The sequence below is a fragment of the Raphanus sativus genome, chromosome 9 (assembly GCF_000801105.2).
Source record: "Raphanus sativus cultivar WK10039 chromosome 9, ASM80110v3, whole genome shotgun sequence".
Lineage (NCBI taxonomy): Eukaryota > Viridiplantae > Streptophyta > Magnoliopsida > Brassicales > Brassicaceae > Raphanus > Raphanus sativus.
The window spans coordinates 34,317,501-34,340,794 of NC_079519.1; the positions used below are offsets into that span (position 1 = coordinate 34,317,501).

The 23,294-nt window shown below is 35.1% G+C and overlaps 6 protein-coding genes across 7 annotated transcripts; 2 read left to right on the forward strand and 4 right to left on the reverse strand.

Moving 5' to 3' along the window:
- Positions 1–483: 483 nt before the first annotated feature.
- On the forward strand, positions 484–2,084 carry LOC108824400 (uncharacterized). The gene has a single exon (XM_018597819.2). It carries the CDS (start codon positions 551–553, stop codon positions 851–853), a length of 303 nt encoding a protein of 100 aa, XP_018453321.1. The 5' UTR covers positions 484–550; the 3' UTR covers positions 854–2,084.
- A 31-nt stretch (positions 2,085–2,115) lies between these two features.
- LOC108824347 (mitochondrial import receptor subunit TOM9-2) lies at positions 2,116–2,584 on the reverse strand. Its single transcript, XM_018597761.2, has one exon. The coding sequence runs from the start codon at positions 2,488–2,490 to the stop codon at positions 2,188–2,190; it is 303 nt and encodes a 100-aa protein (XP_018453263.1). The 5' UTR covers positions 2,491–2,584; the 3' UTR covers positions 2,116–2,187.
- Positions 2,585–3,215: 631 nt separating this feature from the next.
- On the forward strand, positions 3,216–5,945 carry LOC108828591 (nuclear transport factor 2). The gene is made up of 8 exons (XM_018602332.2): positions 3,216–3,597; positions 3,789–4,086; positions 4,187–4,431; positions 4,647–4,851; positions 4,995–5,116; positions 5,222–5,290; positions 5,376–5,454; positions 5,549–5,945. Exons 1-8 carry the CDS (start codon positions 3,433–3,435, stop codon positions 5,698–5,700), a joined length of 1,335 nt encoding a protein of 444 aa, XP_018457834.1. The 5' UTR covers positions 3,216–3,432; the 3' UTR covers positions 5,701–5,945.
- A 1,623-nt stretch (positions 5,946–7,568) lies between these two features.
- LOC108828564 (alcohol dehydrogenase class-3) lies at positions 7,569–9,765 on the reverse strand. The gene is made up of 9 exons (XM_018602297.2): positions 9,602–9,765; positions 9,387–9,523; positions 9,264–9,310; positions 8,797–9,122; positions 8,602–8,684; positions 8,454–8,529; positions 8,196–8,353; positions 7,947–8,108; positions 7,569–7,849 (listed from the first exon to the last, which is right to left on the reverse strand). The coding sequence occupies exons 1-9, from the start codon at positions 9,633–9,635 to the stop codon at positions 7,733–7,735; spliced, it is 1,140 nt and encodes a 379-aa protein (XP_018457799.1). The 5' UTR covers positions 9,636–9,765; the 3' UTR covers positions 7,569–7,732.
- A 6,657-nt stretch (positions 9,766–16,422) lies between these two features.
- Positions 16,423–19,424, reverse strand: LOC108826639 (uncharacterized). 2 transcript variants are annotated; one of them, XM_056993523.1, is made up of 12 exons: positions 19,159–19,424; positions 18,914–19,042; positions 18,715–18,831; positions 18,556–18,655; positions 18,370–18,478; positions 18,233–18,300; positions 18,036–18,161; positions 17,406–17,962; positions 17,237–17,297; positions 16,990–17,103; positions 16,800–16,913; positions 16,423–16,718 (listed from the first exon to the last, which is right to left on the reverse strand). In XM_056993523.1, the coding sequence occupies exons 1-12, from the start codon at positions 19,251–19,253 to the stop codon at positions 16,620–16,622; spliced, it is 1,689 nt and encodes a 562-aa protein (XP_056849503.1). In that variant the 5' UTR covers positions 19,254–19,424; the 3' UTR covers positions 16,423–16,619. The 2 variants fall into 2 exon arrangements, with proteins under 2 accessions (XP_056849503.1, XP_018455525.1); XM_018600023.2 differs by having other exon boundaries at positions 18,556–18,640; positions 19,159–19,423.
- A 354-nt stretch (positions 19,425–19,778) lies between these two features.
- LOC108826641 (WD repeat-containing protein WDS homolog) lies at positions 19,779–22,709 on the reverse strand. The gene is made up of 5 exons (XM_018600024.2): positions 21,409–22,709; positions 21,228–21,329; positions 20,626–20,946; positions 20,210–20,530; positions 19,779–20,124 (listed from the first exon to the last, which is right to left on the reverse strand). The coding sequence occupies exons 1-5, from the start codon at positions 22,057–22,059 to the stop codon at positions 19,930–19,932; spliced, it is 1,590 nt and encodes a 529-aa protein (XP_018455526.2). The 5' UTR covers positions 22,060–22,709; the 3' UTR covers positions 19,779–19,929.
- Between the last annotated feature and the right edge of the window lie 585 nt (positions 22,710–23,294).

Here is a 23,294-nt window from a genome sequence, read left to right on the forward strand (position 1 = left end):
AAATTAGTAATGTTAGTGTATGAGCAAATTTATGTGTAAAGAAAAAGGGTAGACTACAAAGAAAGTACTTTTTTTGGTATCTGATAATATATTCATGACATGTTCTATTCTATCTTAATAAATCTTGTCACTTGTCTGGTCGTTTAAATTTTTTTTTTTCCTTTGTTAAAAGGGTCGACGATGAGATGATTTCGTTTATCCACGAAAACATAAAACTAAGGTGCAAAAATATGTCACAGGGGTTGTCTATTAAAGTGGCAATGGACCAGATAGATTGAACTATTTCTATAATATTAAGATTTTCATGTTAGTGGTGGTAGTCGACAAAAAAATGGATACATGGTGGTGAATGATACACTTAAGAGTTTGGACTATTCATTGACATACACGTTTTGTACACGAATTTTACATCCACACGTTGCAGACCCCACAACATCTGTCTCTCTTTCATTATATCAAACTTGGCTCTTTAAATAGTTTTCTCATTCTTTGCTTCTTCACATCTAACATTTTCTCACTCTCACAAAGCAAAACACAGAGTAAAGTAACTATGAAGCTAATGAACAACCAGAGTTTGAAGAGAAACCAGTTTATGAAATGGGGAAAGCAGATAGGAAGCTCAACTACGGCTTCGGCAACGCTAGTAAACTCAGAGGACAGAACTACGGTAGTGGCGTTTGCGTTCTCATGTTGTGGGAAGCCTCCTCGTGTTCTCCTGAAGCAGTTTGTTTGGAGGTTAAAATCGCGTTTGAGGTTGTCGAGGAAGAGTGATCATAATAACAATATTCAGTATAGCTATGATCTCCGGAGCTATCATCTGAACTTCGACGACGGTTGGTCTAGTCGATGGTGATTCCAAACAAACAAAATTTATTAACATATAAGGAGCCTTTGTTTTTCATATTTGTGTATATACTTAGAATGTTGATCTGGAAACTATGTTTTGATTATATATTTGTGTTTTCTTGCGTGAAAAATTGCAAGGTCTGCTAATTTTTCATCAATATGCTTTGTAATTTGTATAGTTGTTGATCCAAATGCATTTTCTATTTGATCCAAGTACATGTCAAATATGGAAAACAGAGCGATAAATATGCTAACACTTCGAAGATTAGAGGAAGTTAATAGTACATAACCATTGATCTCCCCTGACCACGCAATATACCAACAACACTATCATACTACTATCAAATCATATATGCAAAATCTGATGCCAAATACTACTAATATATGTTATACTCTGCTTCTCATACTAAAAGCTGAGAAATTTCAATGTAACAGAGAGCTAGAGGTTATACTTGGTATCACAATTAGTGCTTTGAAATGTGTAAAAACTGGTAATATGATCATCTTAATTTTGTGATTTCAAAAGAAAAAAAATTGTGATTTCCTACCAGTGTATTTAATGTTATTTACAGTTGGTATTTGACATCTTGGTGTCGTTTTTTTATTTGGTACTTCAGATTTTCTAGAATTGAATTGTGGCAGTATAATAAATTTTACTTTTAAAATATTTCAAGTTTATTGGAGATGGTAATCTTGAGAGCAAAGTGGAAATCATCACTGTCATTTGATTATTTATGAAGTAATCAAAACAGTTACCTAACAAATGTCTCCACTATGTTATCACTCAAACCCAACTCCTAAGTTAGAAAGAGAATCAGAGATGTCAGAATAATCGTTTGAGTTTTGTTTTTCAATTTATAATTCACATACTTGCATCGAATTTGAGTTATAATCCTATACCAACACTAGTACAAACCACTAATCATCTCAACTTTTATTTGCAAAATTCGAAACGAAACTATTATTATTTCCAAATAGTTCGAAACATGAATGATCGTTTCCAATCTTATCTTAAATTCATGATCGTTCGGACACGAATACCAGTTAAGTTATAGATAAGCTAGACAGAGAAGATGCATCTTTTTCAAATAATTCTAGCATCGAAACAGAAGTGTTTAATGATAACGTGAAGACGAACACCATCAATGTTTTAAGCAGGTTAAGCCATTCAAAGAAATCACAACATGTTATAAGAATCCAAATCCGACAAAACCACAATAGAAACTAGTAAAAGAAAATTGTTACCAAAAAAAAAAAAAAAAAAAAAAAAAAAAAAAAAAAACTAGTAAAAGAAAAAAAAAACAGACAAAACAGCAAGAACCCTCAGTTCATAGGGTTTAACTAGAAACCCCTTTGCATAGGCTGCGCCGGAGCTCCGAGGAGACTAGCCTGTTGAAGATCTATTTCGTTGAGCTGCGCTTCACGATCCATCTCGATGATCAACGGAACAACGAGGATGAGAAACGTCGTACCAGCGATCCACGCCGCTTTTCCGGTGCTCCACAGCAATTTCTTCGACACTCCGACGGCTTCTCCGGCGGCGCGTCTTCCGTGAGATACGATCTCGGAGTTGGAGATCCTCCCCAAGATGGTTGAGTCTTCCCCCCTATTTTTCCCGGTTCCACCGATTCTCTTCGCCATCATCCACCACTGATATTGACTTTTTTTTTCTTTGGCTTGTGAAGCGCTTTGCGGAAAAGAGGAGGTGAGAGCGAGCGACAAGGGTTTCGCTTTCGTTCAACTAGAGTCTTTTATTGCGTCGTAAAGCCCGATAAATATTTTCGGCCCATTTATTTATAGTTCTTAAGGCTCAGATAATTTAGAGAGTTAATTAGGCCTAAAACCTAAAACAATATGAAAATTGGGGAAATACCTAAAACAGTACAAATATAGGAGGTCAAATACTCTATATCCATGGATTAATGTGTATATTGCTAATTATGGAGTATTGTTTGAGTAAGAAGTGCAAATTCTCTCTCAATAAACTATTTAGAAGATTTGCCATTTATATATTTTTTTAAAATAAAAAGATTAGCCATATATTTTTTGCCTTACCATTTGAAGTCAAAAATAGATTTCTGATTATAAATTAAACATTATAATCAACTATGATTTGATGTGTGTTCTTGTAACGTGTTACTAGTATTAAAAAGAGTCAAAGCCAAAGTTAGCTCATTCTATTCTGCTAATGTTACTTTTGGCAAAAAAAAAAAAAATTACATTATGAAAATTGTGTTATAAGGGCTATTTAAGTACGAATCCAAAACATAGGGGGGAAATTAGAGAGAGAAAGAAAGATAAGGTCCCATATCTTAAAACCAAAAAAAAAAAGAAACGCCTCCTCGTAACCCTATCTAAACACACCACACTACACTCAATAACCCCCTTTTAGTCTTCATCTTCCTCGTTAGATCCAAAATCTCCATTTCTTTCCTTCCTCCGTAAAACCCTTTTTCTTTAAATCTCACCATCCTCCTTCCTTCTCAGATCTGCTTCGCTCAAGTTGGAAAGGTCTTCCGCAGTGTAGCGTTCGATCTCCTCCTCCTCCTTGGGATCTTCTCTGAGCTCTTAGTGAGTGTTATAATAATGGCGAGTCCTTATCCCGGAGCGATGCAGGTGGGTTCGTACTTCGTGGGACAGTACTACCAAGTGTTGCAGAAGCAGCCTGATCTCATCCACCAGTTTTACTCCGACACTAGCAAAGCCATCCGCGTCGATGGTGACTCCAGCGAAACCGCCGATACTTTGCTGGTAATCACTACAAATTGAAAACCCTTCTTTGTTGGATTAGTAAAGTTTGGTCCTTTTAGTTAATTTAGGGATTTGAGTTTTGTGGATTATAGATTCAATCTTTTTTTTGCCTAACTGAAAAACCCTCTTTGTTAGATTAGTAAAGTTTTGTGCTTTAGTTTAATTAGGATTTGGGTTTTGTGATTTTGCAGAATATTCATAACATGGTCATGTCACTGAACTTCACTGCGATCGAAGTGAAGACAATCAATTCGGTTGAGTCATGGGAAGGTGGTGTGCTCGTTGCTGTCTCGGGATCCGTGAAGACAAAGGAGTTTAGCGTCAGGAGGAGTTTCATGCAGACTTTCTTTCTCGCTCCTCAGGAGAAGGGTTACTTTGTTCTCAATGATATTTTTCAGTTCATCGATGAGGGAACTGTCTTCTATCGTCACGGGGACGAGGCTCAGCTCATCCCTCCAAACCCTCATCCAGAACCAGAACAACCTCAAGGTTTGTTCAAGTCTTGGAAGATTGTGTCTTTTAACATATTTTAAGTGGTTAATTTGTGTGTGTTCTTGATGTTGATTTTTTTATTGGGACTTCAATCCAGTTCCTGACTATGTTTTGGAGCAAGAGGCGAGAGACTATGTGGATGCTGTCCAAATCAAAGATGATCTTGTGGATAAGTACAGTCTGCAAGAGGAGGACCAGCATCATGAAGATTACGAGGATGAAGTTGAGGTTGAGGAAACACCTAGGGAGGAAGCTGTGGTTGATGTCGTCCATGAATCTCGTGCTGCACCTCCAGAGGAACCACCCGTTGGTGAAAAATCCAAGATGAGTTATGCTTCCATTGTAAGTACAGTTAACTAAAAACATCGTATCTAATTGATCTATAAGCATGTAACTTGCCGTTTTAATTCATAGTTGTGTCACTCAGAATAGGTTTAAAATATACGTATCTCGTAACATGTCCGGATAACAATGAGTCATTTGTACGAATACGTAAGTTTTGTCTCAGTTTGGTTATAGAAAATTGAGATGTGTTGTTATATATCTCTTATCCTCAGTTACGGGTTGCAAAGGAAGCAGCTGCTGCGCCTGTTGTTTCTACACAGCCAACATATAACAAGAACGCTCAAGAGAGTAATGAGTGGGATCAACCACTGAGGACTCCTTCCCCTCAGGTGGCTGCTCCTCAGCAATCAAACGCTTCGTCACCATATGTTACCGACTATGGAGCAGAGGCGGAAGATACCTTCGGGTTTGAGGACTGTATGTTGTTTTTATACTTTTGAACTTACTCATATATACCTAAAATAGCATGCAAAGTGAATCAGGATGTGCTGGTGTTTAATTTTCTTTCTTTTTTGGGAAAAAATGAATATTCATTTATTTGGTTCATCTTGTTGTTCCAGTTGAGATCAAATCAGTGTACGTTAGGAATTTGCCTTCCGACATATCTGCTTCTGAAATCGAGGAAGAGTTTAAGAACTTCGGTACAATCAAGCCTGACGGTGTTTTCCTCAGAACCCGCAAGGTAATAATATTTATTTCCTTTTGCTTTTTTTTTTGTTTTGCTGAATTGATATGAAGAAGAAGAAGCAACAAAGGTATAAACAATCTTACACAACCGAACATGCAGGATGTTGTTGGTGTTTGCTACGCTTTTGTTGAGTTTGTGGACATGACTTCCGTCGAGAATGCTATAAAGGTCTGATAAGATTCTTTTCCACAATTCTTCCAATCATGCGATTTTGTTCTTAATCTGTTTCCCTCTGTGTAATAAAAAAAAATAGGCTTCTCCAATATACTTGGGTGGAAGGAACGTATACATTGAAGGACGAAGACCTAACCCAGCTGGTGTTCGCGGAGCAAGTAAGTCTTCTATAGAAATCCTTTTTGTAAACTATTTATATACTTTATAAGAATGGAAAGTTAACCATTGTGACTGTGATTTCAAACGGACTAGGAAGAGGAGGACGCGGAAGGGGTGGTGGTTACCCAACAGAAGCACCAAGAGGCCGGTTTGGTTCTTCCCGTGTGGCCGGGAGAGGAAACCAGGATGGAGGTGGTGACTATAGGCCAAGAGGCAACGGTTACAGCAACCGTGGTGGTCGCTAAAGAACAAGGAAAAGCAAACTGAATCTTTCTTCTATAAGTTCTTTTATAGTAACCAAAAGGATGAATGATTCAGAGGTTTTTGTATTTGGTTCCAATGAAACAGAGATTTTGGTTTATAAATGTTTTCTTTTTCATGTGTTAGATTCCTTTGAGAATGGCTTTAGTTATGTAACATTCCAATTTTTGTATTGTTTTTCCTTTTCATCATTGGTTTTAATTTGAAAAACATCAGTGTGTTGCAGTTACTTTTTGTTTGTGTTTTTACTGTGTTTTGTCCAACTCTTGAGAGTTTATGTAACAGAAAAATTGCCTTTTAAACCGTAAACATGACAGAAGATAAAACTGTAGACCATTTTTGATTTAAAAAAAGATTTAAACCATTAAACCAATTTGGTTATCACATTCAGTGTGAGCATCTATTATCTATTGGTCAACTTAGTTGGTATATTTTTTTTTGACGTTAATTTATTATGATATTACAATTATTAGAAACATTACATAGACGATTCGACAACTAACAATACTACCTGTCTTGTGAAGATCTACGCCTAACTGCATCATCTGAGCCGTCCTATGAAGATCCATGCCTGACCAGATTTACTTGCACTATGTTGAAGATCTCTTGTAATCCTTCCTTCTATAGTCATATAGTTGTCTGTAATCCTTCCTTCCATAATTTGCATAGTTGTCTGATAAATCGCGTTTTCTCCGGGATTTGAAACCTGGATTTGAGAAAATCTGCAATAAATTGCATAGTCTGAGAATCGAATCTCAGACATGGGTGTAGAAACCATTATTGCCCCACAATCAGTCAATAACGAGTCCATATAAAGTTCAAAAGTATAACCCACCTAAAAACTAGTATGTAAATGGGAAACCAACATGACTAGTCATGTTTGTTTGTGGCCAATGAGGGACTCCACTTATCACTAACATTGTTGTCCCATGATTAGCCCATATCAGTGGGGGTTATTGGTTCTAGTAGTTTAATGGATTTGGAAATTCTTTTGAATTTAGAAATCTATGAAAAATCTATTGATTCTAAAATCAAATAAATAGGATTTCCAAAATCAATGATATAGATTTCAAAATAAAAATAAATGGATTTACAATTGAAGTTCTAGTTATGGGTCTATGGCTTCTTCAAACATATACTCCGACAGTAACTAATACAAGATCTGATTATAATCTTTATGCTACACATATATATATTTCTTTTTTCTTCTGAAGTTTTTTGTTATCCAGAAAATTCTGAATTCATGTTTAATGTATAAATTTGACAAAAGCAGTTTAAGAACCTATCAAAATAATCGTGAAGACATTGCTAGTGTTTCATTTGTTAGTGTTTTTTTTTGTTTCGTTTGATAGTGGAAACTTCAATAAGAAAAGTCCACCACTTTATCTTTTCTCGCAGCCACGGTTTTACTCGCCGGATTCTCAACAGAATAATACAATTATATCAACTGACGTTTAATTAGGGCACAAAATATAAAGAATTATGAACAACACAAATCCAATAAAAATAACAAGGTTTCACTCAATATTTGCTCCTTTGTATTTTACTCTTATATTTATTTATAAATCCACTCAAATCCATATTTAAATCAAATCCGTAAACAAATATGTATTATTGAATAACACATGATTCTAAAATCTATTTTAAAATCGTAGAACCAATAACAGTAGATTTGAAATTAGATTTTAAAATAATAGAACCAATAACACTAGATCAAGCTCAAATATAGAATTCACCCAAAAACTAGCTTGTAAGTGGTGAGACCAAAATGACGTTATATAGAATAGTCATGTTTGTTTGTAGCTGATGTGGGACTCCACTTAACATTAATCGAACACTAGATCTATGTAAATCCCTCCACAAACATGGTTGCTTATTATTAATGATGCTTTTCGGTCTTTAATGAAAATTTATAAAAGCGCACACACGATTCGAGTCTGTTGCTCAGGAAATTGACAAAGTCACAAGACACATAATGAAGCAGAGAGAGAGACGACATAAACCCATTGTTTTTTTTTAATCGCTGGTACTAAGGACACAACGAAGACAAGTGCCTTCATGCAGCAGATCAAAAGCCTTGTTGATCTCTCCCAATGTCATGTTGTGCGTTATGTATTCATCCACTTTGATCTCCTGCATCGTTGGAACCAATGTGACGCAAAAAGTCATGTGTCTGAAGAGAAGTTACACATAGAAGCGTTGCTGCTTTAAGCTAAACTTTTTTACTAACCTTGTTCATATACTTCTCTACGAGCCAAGGCACTTGGGTTCGACTCTTGAAACCACCAAAAGCTGTTCCTTTCCACACACGACCAGTCACAAGTTGGAACGGTCGTGTGGATATCTCTTGTCCTGATGCTGCAACACCCACTATAACCGAAGTTCCCCATCCCTACAACATCGTGCTTAAACTCTTAAGCACAACATCTTTGTCTATCTACGTTTTTGTAGGCTCTTAATGGTTTTCTTGTGTGCTTACCTTGTGACAGCACTCCAATGCGGCTCTCATCACGGAGACATTCCCGATGCACTCAAAGCTGTAGTCAACACCTCCATCAGTGAGATCGACAATCACTTCCTGAATGGGCTTTTGGTGATCCTTTGGGTTCACAAACTCATTAACACCAAACTTCTTTGCTGAAAATTCCAACCAAGAAATAACTCAATGTACTTGTCTAAAACCCTTGTATGATTAACTACGCCAATGAAAGAAGAAGGTTAATTTCTTTTTTGTTACCAGTTTCATACTTCTTGCTGTCGATATCAATGCCAATGATCCTAGTAGCACCAGCTGTTTTTGCACCCTCAGCAACCTATCACCATTTACAATGTAAATAAATTGAACAAAAACATTCTCTTCCATGGATAAAGGTAAAGTAGCTTACAGCAAGTCCCACAGTGCCAAGACCAAAGATGGCAACATTTGACCCAGGTTCTACTTTTGCAGTGTTCCAAACAGCTCCAAGGCCTAAGAGGATCAACATACATGATATACTGTTAGGCAGGGAGACTATAAACTTCAATAATCACCAAAAGCTCACAGGGCCCATATCAAATATTAGTTTTTTTTTGGTTCGTACCAGTGGGAACACCACATCCAAGAAGGCAGACTTTCTCCAAAGGAGCCTGAGGGTCAATCTTGGCAACACTGACATCGTGAACAACAGTGTACTGACTAAAGGTGGAGGTACCCATGAAGTGATAAATGGGTTTCCCATCAACCGAGAACCGGCTCTTACGGTCGTTCATCATAACCCCAACACCAGTAGCGGACCGAACCTTGCCGCAGAGGTTAGTCTTGCCAGATTTGCAGAACTTGCATTCACGGCACTCGGCTTGGTAACAAGGGATAACATGGTCTCCTGGTTGAACTTCAGTCACACCTTCACCAACACTCTCAACAACCCTGTTCCCCCATAACCAAAAAAATAAAAATAATAATCTTTATCACTGGGCCTTGGGCCTGAAACTAAAATTACATATCGTTTTGGGCCTTGGGCCTAAAATTAATATTACATATGGTTTTGGGCCTTGGGCCTGGACTTACCCAGCAGCTTCATGACCGAGGATACAGGGGAAGAGACCTTCGGGATCCTGCAAACGAGAATCAAAGATTTGGAACTCTTAATCAATCCAATACATAGGGAAGATGGAGAGAAGAGAGGTGAACCTTGCCGCTCCAGGTGTAGGCGTCGGTGTGACAGAGAGCGGTGAAGAGGATCTTGATGCGAACCTCACCGGCCTGAGGAGGAGCGACTTGGACATCTTCGATGACCAGAGGTTTGTTCGGCTCGTAAGCCACCGCAGCTATTTGGAGATCAGATGAATCAACAACCGTCCAATAGGGTTTTCAGAAGAGTATTTTGTCGAATTAAAAAAGCATACCTTTGCAAGTGATAACCTGACCTTGAGTCGCCATTGATAGATAGAGAGAGAGAGAGAGAGAGGGAGGCACTTTGTGGTGGTGTGGTGTGTGGTTTCTTCCTTTTCTTCTTCTCACTTATGTAGTAAACCGGGTCGGGTTTTTTTTAATAATGGAAGTGAGTGAGAAATGTCCGATTTGAAACTGTGGTTGGCCCAAGAAACGTTGTCGTAACGTTCTTTGTCCAATATTAGTGACAAGTTGACAACCAATCAGGGCTAGATTACGGATCAAATATCTATATTTCGAATGTAATCTTGATACGTTTTTATTTCCTACGGAGCGGTAGTTTTATGATCTGATTTATTTTGATATATCATTCCAGTATACCAAAGACCGTAATAAAAAAATTGCACAATTCTAGGATTAGATTAAATAAATGAGATTTTACTAATGCTCTAACTGGTGACCACGAAGAGAATAATAGGAACAAAGAAGAATAAAACGCAAAGAAACAAAATAATAGGAATATTTATTCCTTCTTGTTCCTTGCCAAATTTTCTAAGGAATATTTTTACTCTATAATTCTTTAAATTAAAAGGAATGAGAATGAACATTAGGAAAATAATATTTCACATGAATGATATAAAATTTGAGGAATAAAGAGGAATTACCCATTTCCGCTCATTCTTTTGATCACCATTTAGAGCCTAAGTATTCGATTTGGTTCGTAAATATTAAATAAGAAAATAAAAACTGCAATTTAGTAAAACAATAAAATTTTATTATAAAAATAGTTTTTTATCTTTTTAAACTGCAATAACTAAATAATTATTTTGATAAATAAAAGTAAAACTTATGTAGATAAAAAGGTAACTATATAATATGTCGCTAAAAATTGTAGAAAATCCACACAGTAATAACACAAGGTTCTCTCCTGGTGTTGACACATCAGACTTTTAGAGTCACATGAGAGCGACATGTCAATAAATGAAAAAAGTTGAAATACCAATAAGAACATTTTGTTTGTCCACGTCACTTATCTTGTACTTTACCTTTCCTCTTTATTTATCATCGTTGATTTTTCATTGTTTTGAAGGAGGTTTTGATGTCTGCGTGAAAGAGAAGTGATAATAGATATGGAAAATTAATCCAAGTCCTTATCCGAGATTCTTCATTCATTGTCTATCAATTCTCCTCTAAAGCTTCAAGACCATTCTCCTTCTTCTGTCTACTTGGAAGGTTTCGATTACAGTGTGCGGATAGAGCCGAGTCGCATATGTGATCTGGCGGCGTCTATGGATGGTGCTGCCACGTCCTTTAGATGGGTCCAAGCTGATGGATTCGTGGAATGAGTTCGACGGAAACGAGAAGAGAGAAGGGTGGTATAAAGGCCAATGCTTCGAGGATATGCATGTCCAAGGTAGAAGATGGGCAGGTTCAACTAGGGACCAATTCGCTACCGCTGGGGTTGAGTATATTGGATCTGTTTCTTCATGTATCTTCTGGTAAATTCTAAAATTTAAAAAATGAATCTTTCCTGGTTTAGAGATTCTAAGTTGTCATTATTTCCTGCTGAAGACTTATATACATGTTCAGGCGGCCGGGTCTTATTTGATATTTGATTTAATGGAGGTAGTACCAGAGAGTCACAATAAGTTCTTGATCAATATGATTTGGGTTCACGAAGAGTTAAATGCCTACTTCTTTTTTTGTTATCACTTTGTTTGATTGCTGGAAACCGTTAGTAGCTTTAGTGGTAAGAAAACCATTTAAACATTTAAAACTTTGGACTTATTGATCAATCTCTAGAGAAATTTCAGTCTTCTTTTGGGAGGACAAATGTGTAGTAAATTGCTTTCATGTGTCCATTTCATTGACTCTCTTGCAGGAAGATGTTGTATAGAAACAGAGGAAGGGCTCCGAGTTTAGCAATGCAAAGTTATTGCGGTACATGCTGGTTTAGATAAACGAAAGAGTATTAACGAACAACTCAAGCTTCTGAGAGCTAAAGACACAAGCATCTCAAGGATACAACCTCTAAGTGGACGGAAAGACGTTTGGAACATGCCGATGGTTAAATAAAACCATCTAAGCAAACTTATTAATTCTTAATCTTAATAGACCCTGTTAGTTTCGAAATCGTTTTTAGGAACAGACTATTGTAGTCAGCAGTCACCACGGGAAACTACACATCGATGGCTTGAGACTCATCATTGAGTAAGCACCGTCGATAACAGAGCATGAGCTCCATAAATTGTTGAATCACATTAATGTGGTTTAATTAGCTAGACATTTTTGTTCTTCTCTATAATAAGCAGAGATATTCTTTGATTTAGAAGAAACTTAGTAAAGAGAGAGAGAGAGAGAGAGGGGAGAGTTGTTATGAAGTTAGGGACCTGCCAACTGCTTTGAAGTCTGATGATTTGAATCCTTATACATGACATCTGTTGCCATGATACATTTTTTGGGTTGTTAATATATTCCACCAACAAATTAGTTATACCGTATACGCTTAACAGGGTGTATCGTCTGATACAACTTTCAAGGATGAAAAACAGATCATAAAAGTTTAACAACAGACAATAGTGAGATGAAACAGAAATCAATAAGTTTGGAAAACCATGTGGAGGGGAACAAACTCTCTGGACGGTGTAACCCGTGAAAGAGGATGTAGCCAAGCCCTCACTGTTTGGAGAGATTTTCAAATGACAATACCGATGATTGAAGTCAATGATTCCACTATTTCCAAACAGAATAGAGCCAAGCATGGTGAGGGAGCTCACATCCACAATGGATGTTCCTTCGACTTTCTTGGAAACATCCGCATTAATTTCTCATAGACGTGTATATTCTATACATTTCAGACTTTTCGGATTTTGATACCTATCAAGAGAAACTTCACAAACCTATTAGGAAGTATGTTGTTAATTTATAACCTTTAATGCACGTTTGATCTCGTGTTTGTTTATTTGATCGTCCATCTCTTAGTTCACAAGCTTCAGTATTCGAGTTTTTAAAGTTACATCATCATTTCATCAGAGAAATTAGGTGAATGATCAAAAGTTTAGAACCTTAGCTGTTATCCTATTTTGTGTATAATGAAGTTCAATATTGATGGAAAAAAAGTCTGATCAGACGTTCATGCAAGTACAAGAAGTGGAAATATCTTTAAATAACTATAAAAAACTAACTAAATAAGTCTGTAAATAAATTTCAATAAACAAAATAGTTTATAGAACAACATGGCTTGTCATAAAGATCATTTTAAGCTTATAGAAAACCCACCAAGTTTTTTTTCTTTTTTTTTTACCGCCAAGTTTTGAGAAAGCTAAAGTAAGAATAACAATATTTAATCCTAACTTGGAAAGAAGGGGCATGTTTTCTACAAACCCTTAACTATGTTTTTTTTTTTGCTTAAATTTGAAACCCTTAACTATGTCATCACATAAGATTGAAAAATCGTATTGATCTGTTTTTTCATCCAAGATCAATATAATTTTCATAGTTTAAATAGAAAAGCGATATATTAAATATTTTTATTAATATTACAAATATAAAATAAAAAAACTACAATTACTTTTAACTAAATTTGTAAAGTTGAATTCAAACGGGACCATTCTTGATCTTCCAACCTTTATCTCACAACAAAGAAATATCATAAAAATATATAAAATTACTAGGTGTTTTCCTGCACCATGTGCAGTAAAAAAAATTTAAAATATTTTTTTTACAAATAAATATAAATTTGATTTAACTGAACATTAAAATTTAGATAATTTTTTTTGTTTATTTTGAATTATATTTAAGAATGTGCATGTATATATTTAAAATTATAATCTTAGGTAGATTTTTATATCTATTTATTTTAGTTAAACATATTAAATAAACATGTGAAATTTCATAATTTTCAAAAATTAAAATTAAACAATATTTATAAAATCTGTAGATGTATATAAGAAACTAATGATTTTACGACTTAATTTTATTTTATGATTTAATTTTTATAATTTTCTAAAATATGTATATATTTTTGAAATATTTTTAAGTTAAATGATATTTCGAAATTTTAAATGCCATAATTGAATATATTTATTTTAATGATGATTTATGAGTTATTACCATATTTTAAAAAAGTTCAAAAATATAAATCGACAATAAATGTAATATATGAGTTATTACAATATTTTAAAAAGTTTACCAAAAAATTAAATTAACATTAAATATAATTTTCCATGTCATATTAATCTATAAGACATGTCATCAATTTAATAGTCATGTCATATTATTTTTGTGAAAATGATTGTACAGAAGATATGTGGCAAAATCACTTCTCAAATATAGTCTAGGGGATGTAAAATTTCATAATTAACAAAATTTAAAATTTAAAATATTTAAAAATCTGTAAATATATATAAGAAACTAATGATTTTACGATGTAATTTGATTTTATGATTTAATTTTTATAATTTTCTAGAAATATGTATATATTTTTGAAATATTTTTAATTTAAATGATATTTTGAATTTTGAAATGCCTTAATTGAATATATTTATTTTAATTATGATTTATGAGTTATTATCATATTTAAAAAAAATCCAAAATATAAATCGAAATAAATGTAATATATGAGTTATTACCATATTTTAAAAAGTTTACCAAAAATATAAATTAACATTAAGAATAATTGTCCATGTCATATTAATATATAAGACATGTCATCAATTTTAGTAGCCATGTCATATTATTTTAGTGAGAATGATTGTAGAGAAGACATGTGACAAAATCACTTCTCAAATATAAAAATCTGTAAATATATATAAGAAACTAATGATTTTACAATGTAATTTGATTTTATGATTTAATTTTTATAATTTTCTAGAAATATGTATATACTTTTGAAATATTTTTAATTTAAATGATATTTTGAATTTTGAAATGCCTTAATTGAATATACTTATTTTAATGATGATTTATGAGTTATTACCATATTTTAAAAAAAAATCCAAAAATATAAATAGAAAATAAATGTAATATATGAGTTATTACCATATTTTAAAAATTTTACCAAAAATATAAATTAACATTAAATATAATTGTCCATGTCATATTAATATATAGGACATGTCATCAATTTTAGTAGCCATGTCATATTATTTTTGTGAGAATGATTGTAGAGAAGACATGTGGCAAAATCACTTCTCAAATATAGTCTAGGGGATTGTGTATTATAATTTGCCGCAGCATAGCGCGGTTTTTTACTTAGATTCTTTGGCTCCAAATGGTGACCAAGGGAATGTATGGGAATAGCTAATTCCTTAACATTCCTTACAATTTACACCATTTACAAGGAATATTTGTTACCTATGATTCCTTAACATTCCTTAAGATTTAAGGAATAAAAGACTACAATTATTCCTTATCAAATTAGGAGAGGAATGGCTTTTCTTTTTATTTTATTCCTTCTTATTCTTTTTTCCCATTCCTTTTATTCTTACAGTGAGAGCCTTTATGTCTAGAGTTACGTAACAAAATTATATTTAAATAGAAAACATGTTGAAACCCCAAACATGCTGCTTTTTCTCAAAAAAAAAATATACATTTCAAAAATTTCATCTTCTGAAAAAATAAAGAAATTTAAAATACATAAAGATGCTGATTTTTTTTTTCTTTTCAAAATTATAATAGAATAGCAACATGTATTAATATCTACTAATCAAAAAAATTCCAAAATAGATTAATAACATGACTTTTATAAATAAAAAATACAAAACAAAATTTAATAAGTATTCAACATTAAAAAAATCTCCCGCAGCGTAGCGCGGATATTTATCTAGTAATTATGTAATATTCTAAACTTATAGAAGTAAATAATAATTAAAATTTTAATAAAGAACAGTTATACAATATTGTATCAACTGGTTAAAAAGTTATTAATAATATTATCATAAATGGGGTATTATTTTACTCTAACTTTATATATACTCCCTCTGTTTAATAAAGAGTGTCACTTAAACATTTTTCACACATACTAAAAAACTGATTGAAATGCATTTATGTTTTTATCAATATCATCTATTTAACCAATATCATTTTAGATAAATAATTTTATTTATAAAATCAATGTATTTTGCAATTAATATTAAGATGAAAGTAAATGTAAACTACATCGGAACTTGTAAAATAATATTTTTTAATTAACAAAAAATGCTAAAATAACACTTAATATAAAAAAATATAATTTTCTATCTATATATATATTCATATTACGAACTAGATCAAACATATTTTTTAAAATATTATTATTTGTGACTGATTCATATTTAACTATTATTACATATTAATATTTAATTTGATTTGTAGAGTTACAACCGAATCGAAACATATATAACAAATAAAAATTACTCTTTATCTGCTCTATAATCAATTTAGAGAATCAAGAAAAATGCTAATTGATAAAGCAAAGAAATAATATAATAATGGCATTTTTGACTAGAGTCATATACTCAAGATGGAAAAGAGTTTACTTTATTGTATTTTTAGCATAACCAAAATAAAAGAATTTAGCAAACTCAAAAGAATATATTTCTCCTATTTCTGCTGGTGTCTATTTCCACTTTTAACCTGATAAACAAATGAAACCCTTTAATTTACTTCTATAATGAAGTTTTTATTTTTTTATAAATAAGTATAGAGATGGGTAAAATGACCTAACTAAAGTAGAAATGGTCTAGAGAAAAAATATAGCATTTATAGAAAATTACATTGAAAAAACTCATCTTTGTTTTAGAGTTTTTCTTTCTTTTTTCTTGGGAGGAAAACAAATAGAAAAAGGGATTGGAAATGGTATGATGCTGTCCTTTGTTAATAATAACAATATATAAAGGTAAGGGTAACAACAAAAACAATATTTTTTACATTTTCTTTATCTGCAGTCTCTTTACCTAAAAGAAAATGTCTGTTGAAAAAGTTTTATGGAAACCCAAAAATGGCCCTTTTGTTTGATTGGTTTGTTCCAAAAAAGATTATTGCTGTATAATTCTAGGCTACCTCGGACACGTTCTCCTCAGGAAAGGTGTTTGGTCCAGTGAAGTTAGAGGTTGCACCTGTATTGTACTGGAAGATCCTCAGTGAACCCTCCTAAAAGAAAAATCATCAGTATCAGTTTTCATATTCATCTTCATAGTTGATAATAGATGATCCTTTGATCAAAAATTTTACCTTGGTCCCATAAACAAGGCCACCTCCGGGAGAAGGATGAAAACAAGCAACATTCACTTCATCCTCTGAACTTGGGAGTACTCTCACAAGCTCCATATCCGAAACTCTGTATATCTGATCCACACACGCACACAATTATGTTATATCCTCACTTTATATACAATAAGCGGATGTAGCATAGGGAATATACCTCCAACACTGTAAAAAAATGTAATGTAGCTTCACCATCACTAACGATGCTATTCAAAAGAGAACCATGATGCCGTCCATATGCAAGCAGTATGTGCTCGGAGGTGGGAGAGAACTGCACCCAAAATCCTAAGTTAATACTTTTTAAAGTCTTTTAAAAAAATAAAAAAATAAAAAAACAGTTCCAAAATAGCTTCCAAAGCACAGAATCCATAAAACTCAATCTGACTTAAAAAGAGAGGACTAACCTGGATAGAGGTCAAGCAATGCGCAGCTCTAATTTGCCGTGACACGATTACTGAACCAAAGCTGTAAAAACATAGGAGAACAACATGCTTATCTGTTGGAACATGTGTGTTTTAAAGAAGGTAGAATTAACACAATAAGATATCGGTAGGCTAAGAGGCAATTAATTACCTTTCCTTTTGGAGAGAATAGACACGAAGTTCGTAAATGACTTGGTGTGCTGTGACAGGGTGTTGAGTCGGGGAAGTTGCAAGCCCTGAATCTTGCTGTGCTAGCGTCTGCAGTCCTGGATCTATCTCAGCATGAGGAACAACGCATGCAACACATGCTGCTAAATATCTCCCGCACGGCGAAAAATGAGCTCCCATCTCACTGCAAAGGACGACATGCGGTAATGTTAGAAGACACGTGTCAGATTTCATCAGTGCAAATGGGTCTCCAATGTCATGTCGCCACACTCTGAGTTTGACAGTACAAGGTAGTTCTGTCAAAGCTACTCCAGCCTCAAGACTAGGTCTGGATGAACGAGATGCGGAGGAGGAGCCTCTGTTGGGAGCAGAAGAGACACCATGACCTTGACCCATCAACCATCCTTGTATAAAAGGTAACTCCCAGGAAGCTCGGTCGCTTTCAGGGCTAGTGAAAAAGATAGCAGGGGGAGGATACCTCAAGCAACCAACAGATGTTGCTAAAGACATTGAGGAATCTAATGGATCGATTTCACTAACCTGCCACTCAAAGGTTAGAAAATGTAAGCAGACAGTATTTGCAAACGAAACAATTTAAAAGATCACAAATCACCTCTGCGGTCATGAATAAGGGAGCCCCGTGAGGGTGAAAGTGCACAGCTCTCAGAGAACGCCTCGTCTTCAATACAACAACTGGTGTTGATACCTCTCCACTCCTATTGTAGTACCACATGTGCAGCTGCATGCAACATATAATGAATGAGATCATTTATGGATAGCGTTTAAGAGGAGAAAAAAAGAAGAACCAACCTTATGACCAGAAGCAACAGCAAGTAGGTCACCCTCAGCATGGAAAGCCATAGAAGCAATAGGCTTATCTGGTAAGAGAGGAAGAAAGTAAGATTAAAAAAAAAGAAACACAGTGATCTGATATTCCTAGAACTTACCGAAGTCATGAGATTTAATACACTCTGAAGTTGTGACATTCCATAAGCGGACATTCTGATCCAAACTTCCGCTAGCAACTATTTCTGAGTTTAACGGGTGGAATCTAACCTGTAGAAAATTAAATAACATTAGCTATAAGAAGCAAAACTAAGAGAGAAAGGGGTTAAAGCATTATTTTGACTCACCACCCAAGGAGTCCTGAGATGGCCGCTCAAAACTTTTAAGCAGTTTCCAGTTTGGAAGTCAATAATCTTTACAGTATGATCACCACTACAAGAAAATAAACTGCGTTAATTCAAAAGGGGGGATAACAAAACAAAAAATGGTAAAGTGAGTACACTCACTGGGTAGAAGCAAGAGTTTTGCCATCAGAGCTAAAAGAGGCTGCAATAGTTGATTTTGGAGAAAGTTCAAAAGGGCAATTCTTGGCAGATAAATGCTGCAATGACTCTGCCTCAACCCTTCATTAAAGAAACATCAATCACAATGAGAATTATAGCCTTTTTTTGCAATTAAGAGAGGAAATAAAAACAAAAGGGTTACCATGAAAGAAGACTTTGTCCTGTCTGTTTCATAGCAAAGGATCTAATTTTACTCCAACGTTTCCTCTGCACAAACTTGGCTTTAGGTGAAATCTCCCTCTGTGCTAGCATGCTCAAAACGCTCTTCCCCCTAAACAACAAAATCCAGGTTAAGATGGATCTCACTGAATCAGTAATCTAGTTCATTACAAGATCGGTGATCGAGACAGAAACGAAGAAGGTCCGATGCAAAGAGGAAAACTGAACCTGCGGCGGTGGAAATTCGAGACGGATTTGCGGGGAGGGATCATGGAGCGGGGAGAAGATTGATGATGTTGGGAGGAGCAGGTGGGTCGAGTCATCTTACAAAGCCAAAATTCGTAACCCTAACAACAAGTTATGTATATAAAGAAAACCCTAAAACCAGGCGAGGGGCGATCTAACCACAAAAATTCTTCAGGCTGCGCTGTCCCGCGCAGATATGGTGTGTGTGTTTGGTTTAATTGTTTTTTTTCAGGGTAACCTAATTAAAGGAACACTTGTGTTTTGTTTAAGTACACACGTATGTTTCTCTCTCTCTCTTTGTTTTGTTTTTTTTAAGTCAACCCATTTTCATTATACAAGTAAACCCATTACGGGCCCAGACTTTTATTACAACACAAGATCAAAGTTGACACAAACAAAATGTACTGAAATAGAACAGTCATAGCTACAAGTATAGAAGAATACTGTAACCACGCCATCTTCTGCTGTGTCTCAGGCCCTCTCTGTCCCGCGAGATATAGTTTTGGTTTAAATTGTTGTGTCTAAGGAAACCTAATGAAACAGTAATTCGTTTAACACTGTTCGTTTCCGCTTTTCACCCTAAACCGGTTTGGTTTCATTCATGTCTCAAATCCGGTTATTCAAAACCAACATCGTACCAAAACTCAAAAAAGTAAAGAATGTGGTCTTTTTAAGGAAACAAAAGAAAAAAACAAAACAGAAACTATCTGTACACACAAACAAATATGGAACTATGTCTGGGGTTTAAACCTACTACTGTTTCTGGTTATCTAACCGGTTCTCTGGCTTGTTGGGTTTCCCAGGCCCCCAAATACGGATGGTTTGGTCATCACTCGCAGAGGCCAGCATCCGAGGATTTCTCGGGTTCCAGCTCACACAGTTCACAGTCATGGAATGACCTGATAACACTTCAAGCGGTTTCTTGTTCTTCAGATTCCATATGTAAACCTGTGCAACAAACCGATCAAATCTCAGTGAAAATAAACCAAAAGAAAAGAACCTGTGTTCGGTCTACAGACAAGTGCGTTTTTACCTGTGAATCCTCACTTCCACTGGCGATGAACGAACTGTCCAACCCACCAAAACATGACCGTATCACGTATTTGCTCTGTCTGTGACCCGAAAACTTCAACGGCTGTTTCCACTCTCCAGCAAGATCCCAAAGATGTATCTCTTGGCTGCTCAAGTTGACTATAAAGAACTTACCATCACCGGAAACCGAAAGGGAGGTAATCGGCTGTTCCTCAGTGATAACACGTTCCACTAACGACTCCAAATTCAAGATCCTGATCTCCTTATCCGAAAACACTGTGATCATACTCTCTCCATCCGGCGTCACAGCCAAATCCACCACCTATCAGGAGGAACTTGTTCATTTTTCAGACCAAAAACAATGAAACCTAAAAAACAGACCTAAAAAACAGATACTATTTTTTCACCAATACTAACCTTTGGGATTCTCGTTCCTCTCCAGGCTTTGATCTCGTTCCCATCAGTATCCCACATTACAATCCCTCTCTCTGGGTCAGAACTTCCGCAGACAAGCCGAGTCGAGTCAGGGAACCATGCGCAAGAGCTGACAGTGAATCCGCTATCGTTGTTTCCAAAGGTGTGTCTCAACTCACCAGTGTCAACATCCCATAGCTTGAGAACCTCAGCGTTTCCGCATGTAAGCAGTTTCGTATCGTCCGGGCTCCACGAGACAAAAGAAACTGGATTTTTGTGGCTCTGAAGCGTGTGCATCAGCTCTACTTTGTTGTCATCCAATACCTGAAACAAAATGTTTTACCAAATTACATTTCTGCCACAAGACCCGAATCAACCATCTCTAGACACCCTAAAGATACATGGCTCATAAAGACAAATCGGTATAACTTGCAATATGGAAGTTACTTTCTGTTACCATTTAAGTGACTTTCTACCTTATATACCCCAGCTTCAAGCCAAGACACCCAAATAATATTATTTCCTTAAGAGATATAAAAGAAGAAACCTCTTAAGGTTCTCTTTACCCATCAGAGCTAGTTCACATGGTCTAGGAGGATATTTACCTTCCATATAATAGCTGTACAATCGCTTGATGCAGTTGCCAGATACTTGCCACTATCGGAAAATTGCACAAACCAAACTTCATTTTTGTGAGCCACCAAAACCTGCAAAAGATAATAAGAGATTGAGAAACTATAACAACCAATGGAAAAAGACATACGTCAGTTACTAAGGAACAAACACCTGAACAGTTTCTGAAGGGATTTGGTCTCTACCGCAACGGTGATCCTCATAGAGCGACACTGCACCCCACGAGTTATGATACAGACACGTATCAATCTGGTTCATCACAGCAGACTCAACCAAATACTCCAACCTCCTCTCAGGAATAACAACAGGCGTGGGAATCAACTTCACCAGCTCAGCCAACAACCTCCTCCTCGAATCTCGAACCAAAAAACCGCCGTCGTCGTCAGCAACTTCGCCAGGTTCCATCTCTTTGGAAGTAAAAACATCGAAAGCAAGCCTGTGAATCCTCTCTTTCCCAACACGCAACACCTGAGCCTGCTTCTGCAGCACACTCAAGGCCAGAGAAGTCTCCCCTCGTCTCAAATACTCGGACAGACACTGCTTCAACACCAGATACAAAGCAGCGTCCCTCCTCTCATCGCCGCCATCGTCGAAAACCCTGCCGAGTACCTCTAGGCAACCATCCCAGCCCCCGCTCAAAACTTGCTTTTCAAGAAACTCGAACTCAGAGGATTTGCACGAGATGTCGGACTCGTGTTCCAGACAAGAAGCGGAGTTCTTGTATCCTAAGGAGTAGAGACACTGGATGAGGATCCTGACGAATTCGTGTCTCTTGAGCAAACCTTTTGACCCTAAAACCTCCATATCAGGACCAGACCCCCACACTTGTGTGTTAATAAAAAGCTTAAAAGGTGAAAGATTCTCTCAAGAAGATGCTCTGCTATTATCAGCTATCTTTCCACATTCAGAGTTAGTTGCAAAAAAAAGGTCCACGAAAAAACCACCCCAAACCGAAAGTACAAAGTACAAAAACTTCCCGCTGAAATTACAAAAGCAAATCACTCGACTCAACACGAAAATTAAATTAAAAACTAATAAAACAGGATCTCAGATTCTTAATGTGAAATTCAAAATATCTAAATCAATAATCTAACAGGAGAAATCGCTCGGCAGCGAGTATTAAAAAGAACAACTAACAGTCGCACGAATTCGAAAAAAATGAAATCGGTTTTTAGGCTGTTGAAATCGCGGTAAACACGATTCGAGAAGCAGAGGTAAATGGCTCCGAGAGATTCAAATTCGTCTGGGAAAATGGTGAAAAGAGGAGAAAGATACGAACACAAGCTCAAATGATAAAGATATCGAAGAAGAAGAAGAAGAATCGAATTCGAATACTTTCTTCTGTGATTTTTTGTGGATTATTGTTGGGCGATGATGTGATTTTTTTTTGTTTGGGCAAGAGAGGTCGAAAACTGTATATGTTGTTTTAGATCGTTAAGCCCCTATCGCTAATCCTTTACATTCGTATCTATCATTTGATATTTTTATTTTCCATATTTTTATGTTTTCTTTAATAATTAAGCAAAACAAGTTTGGAAAGGCTATCGGATTACAGATTGCAGATTTCAGATTTCATACCATTTTAGTTTTTTTTTTTATGGGTACAAATCGTCCCTTACTAGATATGATATTTATAAATCTACTCTTGTTCATTGGTGTTAATTTTCAGTCCGGCCCAAACCCGCTAAAACTGTAAATATTTGAGATTAATTTGGATCTAAATTTTAAAACCCAACCAAATCTTTATGGGTTATAGAGCTTTTCAGGATTTTTAATTTTTTCGAAATTAATTTACTATTCTTAATTTTATCTTTTAATACATGTAATTTTTATAAAAATCAGTTTTTTTTAAATATATAAAGTGAGTTTAAACATTTTTACTTTATCAAAAATATTTTTTTTCATAGGTTTTTTTCTTGACGAATACTTTTTGGATACTTTAAAACTATATTATAAACAAGCCAAATTTATAAATAATCAAATAAAAATTAAAACTAAACAGATAAAAGTACAAAATTTACAGATATCTATACAATGAC

What these genes read in the sequence shown, in the direction of transcription:
- LOC108824400 (XM_018597819.2), top strand. Translation starts at nt 551, where the DNA reads ATGAAGCTAATGAACAACCAGAGTTTGAAGAGAAACCAGTTTATGAAA.
- LOC108824347 (XM_018597761.2), bottom strand. Translation starts at nt 2,490, where the DNA reads ATGATGGCGAAGAGAATCGGTGGAACCGGGAAAAATAGGGGGGAAGAC.
- LOC108828591 (XM_018602332.2), top strand. Translation starts at nt 3,433, where the DNA reads ATGGCGAGTCCTTATCCCGGAGCGATGCAGGTGGGTTCGTACTTCGTG. An exon ending in AAACCGCCGATACTTTGCTG is followed by an intron (nt 3,598 to 3,788) that starts GTAATCACTACA and finishes GTGATTTTGCAG; the next exon opens with AATATTCATAACATGGTCAT. An exon ending in TTTTCCTCAGAACCCGCAAG is followed by an intron (nt 5,117 to 5,221) that starts GTAATAATATTT and finishes CCGAACATGCAG; the next exon opens with GATGTTGTTGGTGTTTGCTA.
- LOC108828564 (XM_018602297.2), bottom strand. Translation starts at nt 9,635, where the DNA reads ATGGCGACTCAAGGTCAGGTTATCACTTGCAAAG. An exon ending in TCAGGTTATCACTTGCAAAG is followed by an intron (nt 9,524 to 9,601) that starts GTATGCTTTTTT and finishes ATCTCCAAATAG; the next exon opens with CTGCGGTGGCTTACGAGCCG. An exon ending in CATTGGAGTGCTGTCACAAG is followed by an intron (nt 8,109 to 8,195) that starts GTAAGCACACAA and finishes ACGATGTTGTAG; the next exon opens with GGATGGGGAACTTCGGTTAT.
- LOC108826639 (XM_056993523.1), bottom strand. Translation starts at nt 19,253, where the DNA reads ATGACTCGACCCACCTGCTCCTCCCAACATCATCAATCTTCTCCCCGC. An exon ending in AAAACTCTTGCTTCTACCCA is followed by an intron (nt 18,656 to 18,714) that starts GTGAGTGTACTC and finishes GAATTAACGCAG; the next exon opens with TTTATTTTCTTGTAGTGGTG. An exon ending in CCTTATTCATGACCGCAGAG is followed by an intron (nt 17,963 to 18,035) that starts GTGATTTGTGAT and finishes TTTGAGTGGCAG; the next exon opens with GTTAGTGAAATCGATCCATT.
- LOC108826641 (XM_018600024.2), bottom strand. Translation starts at nt 22,059, where the DNA reads ATGGAGGTTTTAGGGTCAAAAGGTTTGCTCAAGAGACACGAATTCGTC. An exon ending in GAGGAACGAGAATCCCAAAG is followed by an intron (nt 20,531 to 20,625) that starts GTTAGTATTGGT and finishes TCCTCCTGATAG; the next exon opens with GTGGTGGATTTGGCTGTGAC. An exon ending in GTGGAAGTGAGGATTCACAG is followed by an intron (nt 20,125 to 20,209) that starts GTAAAAACGCAC and finishes TTTGTTGCACAG; the next exon opens with GTTTACATATGGAATCTGAA.